General features: G+C 45.9%; 1 protein-coding gene across 13 annotated transcripts in view; it reads right to left on the bottom strand.

Annotated features, from left to right (window-relative positions):
- The window catches only part of LOC106741986 (disks large 1 tumor suppressor protein), a 541,974-nt gene that overhangs the window by 84,673 nt on the left and 443,643 nt on the right, over positions 1 to 13,658 (bottom strand). For all 13 annotated transcript variants that reach the window (XM_014614501.1, XM_014614504.1, XM_014614497.1 and 10 more), the window contains 2 exons: positions 5,338 to 5,613; positions 2,137 to 2,349 (listed from right to left, as the gene is read on the bottom strand). In XM_014614501.1, coding sequence (XP_014469987.1) covers positions 2,137 to 2,349; positions 5,338 to 5,613 — 489 coding nt within the window. The remainder of the gene's footprint in view (positions 1 to 2,136; positions 2,350 to 5,337; positions 5,614 to 13,658) is intronic.

The following is a 13,658-nucleotide window of genomic DNA, read 5'->3' as shown; positions in this document are numbered from 1 at the left end:
CTGGAGTCTACGATTTTTCGCTTCGGCGATCTCACCAAGCTATCTTCGAGGCTACCCTCTTCTGGGAGTCGCGCCAAAAAAGCGCCGATTAAAGCCGCCGAACAAGCCGGCCCGCTTGATTTATGACCGCCGTGGTGAAAGTGCCATTAGAAGGATGTACCCCCTTCCAGTGTGTTCCAAGGATTTGTTAGAAGCTTCTCGCACTTCCTACCGTCCTATTACCCGCCATCTGTCCCGTGTAAGCGTGTACGTGACTTTGCGAACGTTAAATCGGATATAAGACCGCGTAACATGCGTAATTTCTGTTTGAAGGATCATAAAGTACAAATATTTCTTTTTCGGAAAAATTACAAATAATAATGTTCATATAATAATCCCTTGCGTTTCGAAGCTGTGGCTAGATTTTAACCGAGAATGGAGTTTAATGAATTTGATATTAATTAACAAGTTCAAAATAATAAATATTAAATGTAAAAATATATTCATTACATAATAAATAACGCAAATAAACGTACATAAATAACGAATATATTTATATTATATATTATCGAAAAATATGGATAAATTTTTATTTTCGCACGTGTGCTGGCGTACATGTTCGCACCAGAATTTATTCGAATAAAATTATATTCGCTATTTTACCATGTATAAATATTAACTCTCCAATCTCTTTCCTTTTATTATATTTATAAACACGAAGAAAATATATTTTTGTTTCGTTAAAAATTAATTGGAATAATAACCAGCTCCGAGCTATATGTGCAATTCAATATGAAAATTTGTTGCTTTTCGTGAAATGATAGTTTATTTGTACGAACAAGAAGAATCTCGAGATATTGTGACAAAATTCCAACTCGTAGTTTCAATAAAGATCACAGGCGGCAAATTTAAAATTACGTTTCGAAGTTTGAAAAAAAAATTGATATTTAAGGGTATTCCCCGCGAAACGTGCCATGAATTATATTTGCCATATTACTCAATTTTAAAGTCTATTAAGAAGGGATCGAGAGAGGATCGGGACTCGATTAAACTTTCGGCATGGAAATTTCCTCAGGTGTTTACGACAGTGTCCCAAAACTTTCTTCGTTTTATTCTCCCGCGCAGCAAAGTAATTATCGATCGTACGGTAATTAGTCTCGGCACGTGCAAGTCCAAAGTTTTCGTAATTATAAAAGTCGAAACGATTTTCCAAACTCGCGTTCAAGCATGAATATCACAACTGGTTTCACACGGCGATTTACACATACGTTTTTCAATTAAATATTTATTTCTGATATGGTTCTGATATGGTTCTGATATGGTTTCTGATATGGTTAGTTCTGATATGGTTACACACTTGTATTATTTTTCGTACATTTCTGTTTTTTTTACTGAGTTTAAACTTAAAGAAAAGTATTTTTAATTCTCGCTCAAAAATCGCTCCGAACTTCAAACACATTATCTTTCACATTTTCGGCAGGAAGAAGCACTTTCTGCTTTTTTAATGAGGTTTATTTCGAAATTAACATAAAGTTTACGATGAGATGTCATCGGACGAGAAGAGCAATCAAAAGTTTTAATCAATCATCGCCGTATATAATTATACGATTATCGATTTCGGTCCTCTGGATAATAATTTAAAGCATCACCGTGCGGCACGAGCGGCATTACAAAGTAATCGGTCTCATTGTGAAAGCAGTCGGGCGATTGTTATCGCGGTGGAGGGAGAGACTCGATCAATTACTCATGAGCTTCGGAAAGCAGCGCAATTTACTTCACCATCCACATTTATCTCTTCATCTACCCGAGGAGAGGGAAGGGTGTCACGGAAGAGCGGTCTCGCGGTCACTTTGCTGCCGGAATGAGAAATGGTCGCGACTTCATTTTTCCGCAAACGCGCGCGCCTCGCTGCTCCTCCTCGATCGCGAAAAAGCACAATGGCGAGGGGAAGCTTACCGGCAAGCTCACGACGCTTCAACATATATTCGTCTCGACAAGTAATCGTGTTTTCACCGACGATGCTGCGGCCTTACGAGCGTGTCCGATACTTGCAATTCAGAGACCGGACAAAGTGAAAACGGTGCTCGACCATCCTCTCGATATTTCGACCGCGATGATACCGTGGATAAATACGGTAAACGCTGCGTATTTACTTACCAGAGCGTTCCTGACGGCCACCAACTTGTCACCGACAACCAGACGACCGTCGACCTGGGCTGCCCCGCCTTCCATGATTTTGGTCACGTAAATTCCATTGTCACCCGGTATATGCTGATTGCCGATACCGCCAGCGATGCTGAAGCCGAGGCCCTTGTTTCCCTTGATCAATTCGATCTCCATCAGCTGCGTGTGCCTCCGCCGGCGTACATACTGAAAATCAATGCCGGACATGACGTTAATTGAGCGAACCCTGAAGACGCCGCAGCCGATCGAACGAGTGAGTTCCAAGGGGAACTTCGACGTTTGAATTTAAAGACAGCGCGTGGGAGTAGCCCGGATATCGGCTTCGTCCGAGAAGCGGCGGAAATAAAAAAAAAACAAAAGGAAATATACTCCTCTCCCCCATTCCATCCTTTCAGTCGGATGTGTGTATGTGTATAGGTGTGCGTGTGTGTGTGCGTGTGTAACAATGAATCCACGTAATTAAATGCCTGCTCGATAGCCTGATCGGAGAGATATATCCCCTTTCGAACTCCTCTCGTTTACTCTCGGTGAGATTTATAAAGTGGATTTGTTCCCGTTCGGCGGAATTCTCCTTAAAGGCCCGTTTATATCGCTACTAAGATCGTTCTCAGTTCGTTAATTAAACTCCACGCGAATTAAGATAATACGCCGTCTCGATCGCGTTGAGCGATCGATACGATTGTTTTTACAAATTTGCCGATTAATCACAAGATGATCGAGGTACGCGTAATTCATCGCGATTTTCGACACTGCGCGCCGAGCGCGCAGTCATTAAAATTATGGCGTTCGCCGATCGATTGGAATATTGATGAAAATCGACGTCTAAACGCAGGACAGTATCCCCCTATCGTCATTATTTATCAAATGCTTCTTTAATCATGTAATTAATGGAACTACACAGTTATGTATAAATAAAAAAAATATAATGAGAAGGATATATCACTTGACGTGCGCGATAAATTGGGGAATTACAGTATTTCAACGTTAAAATGATTCGCAATTAATTAGAGACGATCGTCTGGAATGTTAGTAAAATTCAAAATAGACGAAAAGAGCGTATTTCTCTTCCTCTCTATCTCCCTCTCCTTCTCTTTCATTATTATTCCATTATTAATCTATAAATATATAATAAACAAAATGATGATTATATATAAACAAAAAATACATCAATTTAACAAAGTTACGCTCGCACTCTACGTACACACAACAGATCGACGAGCTTTAACGTAGATTATTTATAATGAATTAGCGCTAATTATTTTAGAGTAATAACTCTGGTAACGACCAATGGCCGTAGCTCCCCGGTATTGAGTTAATTCGGCAAATATATTAAACACGACGGGGTCTATATCGAGAACATTTAACAACTCGTGTTTCAACCAAAATAATTTACTCGTTGAATCGCGTTATCCAACGTGAAACACACGTAAATCCGAATTTGTAAATCGGATCTGCGTTTTTCGTCGGTCGTCTTAAAGACACGTTTTATCGCGCAACGAGGGGTAACCGCGCGGCGGTCTTTACGCCGGAATAATAATATCCGGGATGGTCCGGTCATAAACCGCTTTTATGCCTTCCTCGTCGTTATTCCCAGACTAGAAGGGTTAATAACGCCGATGCTGACTCGCGCGATCTCCTCGAGTGTCTGCTCGAGAACCTCTACGGTTGTGTTCGTTTAAAAAAAACCATTATCCCCGAAATATTTTATCGGCATCGAGTTACGCCGATGGAATATTCCCCAAAATTCCGTCGGAATCATCGGATCCAAGCACGGACCCGCGTCGCTTCGCGAAATTCTTGATAAAAACTTTCACAACGAGAGGGCGAGCTGCAATCGACGGCTGCAATTTTGACGTTATGCCGCGGCGACTCCGATTTCGCCGTCGATTCCAAAATCGAGCTACGGTACACAGCATCCCACCTGGGGAACCTTTTTTTCTTCTTCTTCGAGGGTGACATTAACGTATATCCAAGAGGCGCGTAACGAACGATCCCATGGAAACTTTCCCTCATCCCTCGGCGACTTTGCGGAGCTACAGGAATCTCGAAAGACCGAGTGAGCGATCGTCGCTTCGGGACTTTCCCCGGCATAAGCCGAAGATATTCGACGGGGCTTTATGACAAATATGGAATCCGGGAGGACGCCAATCTCGCGAAAACTTTGCAGGGACTCGGAGGCATCGTTGAAGAGAAGCCGACGACGTCAAAAAAAAAAGTGAAAATCACGCGTAATACCTACACTGAAAATAAAAGTTTAGTAACAATTACCAAATATTTATTTGAAACTACTTCACTAAATGTTTGGTAATTGTTACCAAACTCTTTTTTCAGTGTAGTATAAGCGTAAGGGAAACAAGATTGATTCTTATTATGTAACTGAAGGATTTCATTTCCTGCTAACAAATGATTATTATCATCATTATTAACTTCGAGACCAAGGACGGGGCTCGACATGTCACGTGAAGTATCGATATTTTTTTCTCGCCGTCTATAGACGCGCAACGGCCATGCGCGTGTCGTCAACAATAGACAACAACAATACACATACGCCAATAACGATCGTCTGATATATAATTGATTAAACACCCCGTTGTTTAACTATCGGCAAGTAGCTCGAAAACTGAATATGCATACGCGTCGTATGAGTTTAACGGCGGAAAGGGCGCGCATTACAACATTTGCAATTCAATTATTTCCCGGCGCATTCGTCGCGCAATTAAATCTGCACTTGAGATGCGCATGTGATGCGGCATGTGATTGTGGCAACAATGTATGACCGAGCGGTGTAACGCGTGCGCTCACCACGGTTCAATTAAATTTGGATTCGAGATTTGCATACGTCAGTTCGCGTTCAGTTGCAACGTTACGATGTTTCGCGCGTCAATCAGCGTTAACCGTCGAGCAACGTTCTCTCCCCCGAGACGTTGCGATCCCCGTTATTACCGGGACACCGAGATCGCGATCTAGCCAGCAGCGGGAGGTAACCGGCGGCTGAAAGTACATGGATCGTGATTGCGTGGGAGTCCCGTGTGGAGCCCCACGCGAAATGGACGCGTTTGCCGATCGTACGCCGAGCGGAACCGAGCGATCCGCCGCAGCAATGGGAAACGTGCGCAGCTCACGTGCACGCGTTCACGTCGGGGGAGGGGAATTACAGCACAGGACGAGGCTTACCAGTTTGACGGTGTTGCCGGCCCGCTTGAGCGCGTCCACGGCGGCCGCATGCGGTACGTCGACGACGGACACGTCGTTCACCTGCAGTATCGTGTCGTTGACACGCAAACGCCCGTCCGCGGACGCGGCACCGCCCGGTATGAGCTTGGTGATGTAAATGGCGGTATCGTTGCCGTAGTGCGGATTGTCTGTGCCGCCGGCGATACTGAAACCGAGGCCCGCGCCTCCCCGCTCCAAAACTATCTCCTCGTACTCCCAGTCATCGTCGCCGTTCACCTGAAAGCACAAAAAGGCGCGGGGTCTCGCGTCACTCTTACTGCCTCTCTTCGTTTCTTCTCCTCTCCTCTGCAGCTATCAGCGTTACTGCCTTATTCTACAGCTGAGAAAGTGCTTAAAATTCCCCGCGCAAGAGGGAGAAGTGCCCTCCAAATAGGAGTTAAAGGATAGAAGTCAAAAGTCAAGAAGTCAAGTTTCCAGTGTATCCTCGTTAACGTCTAATGAGCGATAAAGATTGAATGACGCAATAACGCTGATAGCACGCTCTCGAGCACAGCTTGTATAATATGTAGAAAGATAAATCTATCACTACTTGTCTTCATCTATCTACTTTCTAAAATAGAATCAGTAGGTGTGTTCGTTTCAGCCGAATCAGGTTGCGCTTTTCGCGTTTAGAGTGAAACAAGTGTATAACCTAGTGAAGGAAAAAAAAAGGCCCGGTTAGTCCAATATTAGTTCAGCTAAAACGAATAGGTTTAGTATATTATCATTGAAAAAGCAGAATCGGTTATAAATACAAAGAAGGACTTGGTAACAATTACAAAAAACTTAGTTAAAATAAATTTCAATTAAATGATTTAGTTACAGTAACCAATACCATATGTACTATTAATCAACATGTAATATTAATTATATTTTAAAATAAATAAATATCACATGTATATGTTTTGATTAATAAAACAGAACAAACTTTTGCATCAATCCAATATTATCACGGATTCGCTTTAAGAGACAATTTTTATTCTATTCTTGCATCGGTTTACACATCCAATTCGATACGGTCGAAGGAGCTAAAGTTAAAGATCGGGCAATAACGGCGGCAAAGTTGGCGAAGGATTAGAAGTGGGACGAGGGGTGAGAGTGCGATTATCGAAACAATTAAGAGGGAACGGACTAACGGGACCCATAGGAGCCTCGTTAGCTCTTCTAAAGAGAAAGGACTGTTCTGGCGCGAATCCAGGGTCAGCGGCGGCCTACGGCGACGAGCACGGAGCCAGCGCGCGCGAAATCCACGATCCTAATTACGTCGGGGACTTAAGCCCGCGCGCACGCGAGAGTGGGGTTAAACGGTTAATTGATTTTGAGGCTCGCGCAACGCCTCGGACCAATGACAGTCGGTTACGCGGGACAGAGAGTTTAACCCCTTAACAACAGCTGACGGGCGCCGAGACACTATTTACCATATTCCGCCGAACTTTGTTCGTGACGCGACCATGCTCAGTCTTAAAGCGTTGAATCAAGGGGGGAGTGGGCAGTTGATGAGCGCGTTTGACAAACATGACCGAGTCAAAATATTGCTATGCTATTTTCATATTCTTAAAAATAGTTTCTGCCTACTTAGATGGCTTATAAATAAGTAAAATCTTACTTCGACGGTGCTACATTTGTTAACATCTTTCTTGTATTTTTAATTCTACAGATTTAGTTTTATAGCATTAAAGTTTCAACATCCGGTTAAAATTCTCGACTCGAACGTACGCTATAACGAGGATCCAAACGACTTTCTGTCTGACGACGTTGACGTCCTCCGAACCGAAGACGCGACGAAAGAAGAAAGGATTTTGACGGATAAAAAACTTCAGTGAAGCGGGAGCTCATTCTCTTCGATTAACCTCGCGTGGACTTTATCTCGTTAGAATTTGACGTACGTGTGAAAAAATCCAAGGGAGCTCGACAGAGACTGGCAAAGAAGCTCGTTTACCGGTCCGGCGTTCTAAGAGACCTCGTCGTCCAATTAATTTCGGGCGGGACTGACGCGAGGCGTATTAATATTCCGTAACGAGGGGATAATTAAAGAACGTCGTTATCGGCGTCGTTTGACGCTTTTAACTTATACGTCGAAGTATACGGCCGATTGTGTTATCAAACGAGATCAAATATCACAAAAGAGCACGACGAATAAATATAAGGAAGACAAAGGAAAGGAGAGGAAAAGGATCCGCCGTGTACATCCAGCGACGAATACATCGCGGGGAACTTGTGATCGCGCATTGTTCGCGAGTTTATCGCGAATGCCGCGCGATCCGTTTCCCGTTCGGTCCCTGTCGTGCGAGCGCGAGCGAAATGGCGAGCTAATTCCATTAGCAACAGCGGATGTATCGCGGAAAACTTGTGCGATTAACACGATTCCTAGGGGATTGTACGCCTAATGAAATAACACAGATTTCGCAGTAGCAGATAGTAAAGGTCCTTCACGTGCGCGATCGCAATGCAATTATGCACGATCCAGCAGAGCGTGCAAAACCATTTTAATCGGATCAAAAGCCAGCTAAGCCCTGGCATAATGTACCGGAGACACGTTCTCGCACAACGTACGTCGCGATCCCAGAGGTATCAAACGCGTTACGATACATTTCGCACTCGTGTACACGTGTATAATCGCTGTCACGAGTGATATATACGAGCCGGTGAATCGTCTCGAGGTGTACAACGCGGATTATCGTCGAGAAGACGCCGTCGTTAGACGAGCGTTGCGTCATACTGATATCAATTTCAAATCGACACCGATACGATCAACGGAGAGCATTGATATGATTAGCGCGGATAGTGTAAATATTCTTACTCTCGCGGTACGACACACGACGACGGCTCGCGGCAATCGCAAGACTCGAGGTAACATTTCGACTCGAGTGGAAATTTTTGATGCTAAATTGAATCTCAGTGAGATAACCCAGACTCCTCTTCAATTTTCAACGAATAAAAAATCAATGGATAGGATGAACCAATGGATGGCAAGAACATATAAGAACATGCGACGATATCGCTGAGACAAGTAATTAATTATCTCAAAGTCGAGGTACAAGATTGATGAAAACTTGCTTTGATGATACTGATACCTATTAACTTCTTCCTTGAACCTTTGATTACTAAAGATATCATTTTAACGCTATCTTGAACAGCCTATTCCAACACTAGAACGGAAACGGAAGCGAAAACGGAAATTTAAGACATTATTAGAATCAAAATAGGAATAAATCATATTATTAAAATCGAAATTTTTTCCAACTTCTCCATCTATCTTAGTTCCTACTGTATAGAGGAATGAAAAGTTCAACACGGGACCGGTATTTCGACTCGGGGAAATTCGCGATCGCGAGACGAAGATGCGAACCGACTCCTGAAAGCATTCGTGCCTCTCGAAGGGGGGTTCGTCGCATGCCGGGTCCTTTATCGGGACGCGCATCTCGCACCGGAAACGACGCGCGGGTTAAAGGCCTCTCGGAGCGAGGAGAGCGCGCGGGTTGATCGTCATCGCTGTGCAATTACGCGTCTATCCGCGTGCGTGCCATTCCGATCGCGTCCGTGTACAAACGGACGATCGTAGTTGCGGAAGGCGAAAGGGTCCGCATATCGGGAATGCATCCCCGGGTGCATTCCGACTCCGCCCGCACTCCGATCATCATCCCCTTCCCTCCCGCTGGCCGGGCGCTGCACCATCACGTATCGGGACAGCCGCTGCCGCACAGATTTGACGCACGCAATGCGCCCGATGCATATTGCGGAATCGCGAATTAATCGCGCCGGAATTATGCTATTCTGTTAAGGCCCCCCTCTCGCTTCCCCCGGCCCTTCTATCGCGTCCGCTGTCGTCCTCTTTACGAGCGTCCGACGCAGCGGAGGCGGTAACAACGTCAACAACGCGGCGATACGGCGTTGCTGCCGCGCAGCCCGTCAACGTCGCGCGGCAATTATGCCTCGCGCGCGAATTAGCCGGCGATTAGCGGCGCGATTATGCAGCCGCTCGCCAATTAATCGTGCCGGGGTTCGCGCGGGGGCCAGCAGAGCGCTTTCGCGTGCGCGACGACGAGAGGAACTGTCGCGCGTGCGCACGCTTACCGGATTTGTTTGATGGCTCGTTAGCAGCGCCGATTAATTAGTCCGCGCGATCCATACCTCTACGTTCGGCAGGTACGCGTTCGGCCGTTTATCGCACGCGCGATTCGGGGACCCGCAGGGACCGCCGATCCAGAGCGCGGCTCCTTTGCCTTTAGCTGTTCGGTGACGTAACCCTACCGCGTGCCTGTTTCCTCGAGTCGACATTTCTGCCTCCATATTAAATCTTGAATTCTGCACTGAGGAATGGTGCTACTTTTCAAGTAATACTTGGTCAAAGTAAAGTGATCACTCCGATAGTTCTTGGCGAATATTTACTCTCAGAAGTAGAAATATAAGTGATTGCGTATAGAATATGACATTTCCTTTGTCCAAGTAGGTATTTGCTTGTATGTTTAAGACAATTGCGACAAATATGAAATTCATCACGTTAAGAATATCAGAATTTACTTTTACGAAATATTTACCGTACAGAAAAATCTTAATTTAAACTTATTAAGTTTTTCCAATGGAAAAAAAGCATGACATAATTCTAGTAAATACTCTTTTTAATTTAGAACTATACACACTTATATTCGGTAATTCGTTTATAAATGAAGGTATTGTTACGTTGGAATAAGTATTTACTACAAGCTATTAAAAATATACTTAAATTCATACAAATATTATTTGACTTAAAGGACTGAAAAACAGGCATATACTTGATTCTAGTACATTTTTCTATTTTTTTCTGTGTATAACATATTAAGAGCTAAGATAGTAAAAGAAGTAGATTCAATTCTAATGATATAATTTATCCTTTTTTTGACTACGATAATGTCTTAAGTCTCCGTTTCCACTGTTTTTAGAGTTAAACGGTTATTTTACAGTAGAATCTTAGTATTAAAGTTAAATCTATAGAATTAAAGGTTCAAGGGAGAAATTGACAAGTGATAAACGTTATAATAGTGTAATATTTGGCTAATTCGTGCGAGATCGCGGAGACGTCACGTGAATGTCACGAATGTCGCTCTGTCTTTCCCTTCGAACGTATCTGTTTCTCGTTGGCACGCAGCTTTTCACCACGGCTGTCTCGCGACGACACCCACGATACGAGTGGGCGCGTATTTTAAGCGCGCGATCTTACTTTCGAAGAGCTGCGAAATCGATCTCATTAACCGTCAGGTAATCGTAATCAACAACGGAGGAGAAATGACCGACAAGAGCGCCTGTAAGTTACGCAATTTAGAGCAATCGGTTCATTTTCCGCGATGAACGGCCGATGCTCGTGGAGCATAAACCGGAGAGAAAGAACCGCGGAATCGGCCGAACTTGAAGTTAAGCGGCATCGCCGTCGCTAAATTGATCGCACACGCCTCTTCCTTCGGCGGTCTTGAGCGACCGCAAGGGCGGAAGTCGCGATAACGATAAACGAGCGTGTTCCGGAGCCGTCAAAGGGCGAACGATCGTCGTAAATCACGCGACCTCGCAAGGGACCGCCGCGTTCGATCGAGCACGTCGTAATCTCCGACCGCTAATTACCATTTTCCGCGCACGGTCGCTGCTCACGCTGGCTATCGTCACTTCCATCACGCGGACCTCCTCGACGCCATCCTACTCCGCAGGTATTAACAGCACCGATGAACTCACGCACGCTGCACTCTCGCACTCCACTCGAGCCGATTACACGGCGGACGCGCGCGTTCGATTCGAGACAATAAGCGGCTGTCTCTTCGCTAACGCACACCGCCGATTGATTAATCGCGCACACGACGGACAAATTAATGCGTTTCGACTGCCTTCGTCTTCCGCCTCGCGCGGTGGCGGTCGGCAGCGCAGCGCACGAGCCGCGTACCGCCGGACGCTAACTAACGACGTCGATACCGCGAGCGAAGCCGCGGCCCCGCAGGCTCGCGCAACCACGCGACATGCATGTCGTGCAATAACGCGACGGCCAACGCTGCCCCCGTTGGATAGTCGCCACGCGATAAGGAGGTCTATTTTTTTTTTATAATTTATCGAACGACAGAAGAGATATCGAGATGCGATGATTACGCGCACGGGTGAGAAGAATCTCAAGATTCACTGGCGATTCCGCGAGGACGGCACCGGTCGCGCTGCCCTCGCGAGTTCTTCGCTTCTTCTCTTTTCTCCTCGCAGCCGTGTGAGAACGGCGCGGCCGGCCATTCGCGGGAAAGCGCGAAACTGCGCGACTTCCGTCGCGCGGTCGCAGCTGCGGGCAAGAGGAGGAAGAAGAGCGAGAAGAACGAGTAACGTTAGCCGCCCCCTCCTGGCGGTGGTCGCGCGGCGGAACGTTACTCTCGGCGCGCGATGCCCGCGCCGCCAGTCATCGCTATTATAATATCGGGCCGCGCGCGCGCTCACGACCGCCGCGGCTATTTCCGACTCCCAGTGAAAATAAACGCGCGGCACGCGTCCACGAGGATCGCATGGTGCGCGCGAGCGGGGCCGCCGGGACGCCGAAATTAACCCGCCAGGAACGTAGCGTTTGAGTTTCGCGCTGATCGACGGACGACGGATCGTTCATCGCGCGTGTCGTTCGTTGACCGTGTACTAATTTTACGCCGAACGTGTCCGCGCCTGATGAAAGCCTCGATCGGATTTACGCCGAGGAGGCCGGCCCTAACTTCGCCGAGCGATCCGCACCGTCGAAATACATCATCTCGTGGTGCGCGTGTGTGAGATTGATAGATAAGTAGAAGCGTTTGTTGAACGTTCTAGGACAAGCTCTCTAAGAAAGCTTATAGTTTGAGCAATTGAAATGCAGAAAGGAATAGAATCAATTTTATCATGTTCTCTCCTGTGGGAATAACAATTGGAATTAATATGTGATAAAAATCTGGACAGTCGCGAGAAAGGAAAATAGTATAAGGGTGAGAATAAAAAAATGCTGAGGAGTGTCACAAAACGATTAATGACATACAATGAAATATCGTAGATGATAATGAAATAATAGTAACTAAGAGTGAGATGAGAATAGTTCTGAGCAGAAAGGAAGGTACAAAGCAAAAAAGAAAAGAAAAAAGAAATGCTGAAAAATACAAGGAAGAGGAAGAAAATAATAAAGAAAGGGAAAAGGAGAGAGAATTATACATATATATATATATATATATATATGTATGTGTGTGTGTGTGTGTGTGTGTACGAATAATCCTATGTGCGAAGATCAATTGGATAAAATTGGCGGAACACATTAAACTGACATGCAAAAACACACAGAGAGAGAGAGAGAGAGAGGGAAGTTTGCGCATGTCGCTGTGTACATCGTCGCATTTACACGAAATGATATTTTTAACTCTCGCTGGAGCGAAGGGCCATGATGGATTCGGGATTTTGGCTCGGTGTACCACGGGAGACGCGGTCGTTGGAGCCGGGCGTGTTTCGAATTAACATGCCGTGTCAGAACCGGCTATATTCGTCGGCCTTTGTCGGTACGCGGCTTCCAACGGCGAGTAAAGATAGCCGCGTTTCGCGGCAAATAGAGCGGATTTCAGGCTGCGCCGACCTTGAGAGCAATCGTCGCGAGGCTCTCTTGGCTCTTGTGTTATTGCCCGGTGAATATCACAATAGAAGTGATGACACGTGCAGAACGGAAGCTTCTTTCCGTGCTGGATTAGGATCAAGTCCGATGGCTCAAGTTAGTTCGCTCGTCAGAACGGGAAATTCAAAGTGTCGATTTGGTCTCGTTTTACTGCAAGATTTCACGCGAAAGCGATAATTCGCCCGGGTGGAGAAGAGGCGAACGACTCTGTGATAAAATCGTCCATATCACGTACGCCGAGAGATCCACCGAGCTTTCGCAGAGCCCGGAAGTTTATATGCGGGGTGTCCGTGGCGTAAATTTCGCCGGTGATTCGACGCAGCCGCGGCTTTAACGGCGAATGAAATTACCGGCTGTATCCGACTATCCTGCCTCGCCTCTTTCATTGTCCGAGTAAATAGCGAATCCTCCGGGACGACGGCGGAGCCGCTCCAGTCGAGAGGGGGTTGTTATTAAGAGGTAGCTGCTGACGTGCGAAGGTCGGCGTCTCGTCTGGAGTTTACGCCTCGTGGACGACGAGGAGGAGGATGGGAGAAATTTTAACCGGGAGGAGAGAGAGAGAGAAATAGAAAGGAGAGAATTTCTGGTCGGAATGACAACTTTGGTCCGCAACGAGTTTTCGGGGCAGCGTGGCACGTTTGGACGCGATATTGCAGTTCCTTTCACGTGC

Source organism: Dinoponera quadriceps, unplaced genomic scaffold, assembly GCF_001313825.1.
Source record: "Dinoponera quadriceps isolate SergipeBrazil2010 unplaced genomic scaffold, ASM131382v1 scaffold696, whole genome shotgun sequence".
Taxonomy (NCBI): Eukaryota; Metazoa; Arthropoda; class Insecta; order Hymenoptera; family Formicidae; genus Dinoponera; species Dinoponera quadriceps.
Note: the sequence above shows the minus strand (reverse complement) of the source record. Positions and strands in the feature narration are given on the sequence as shown.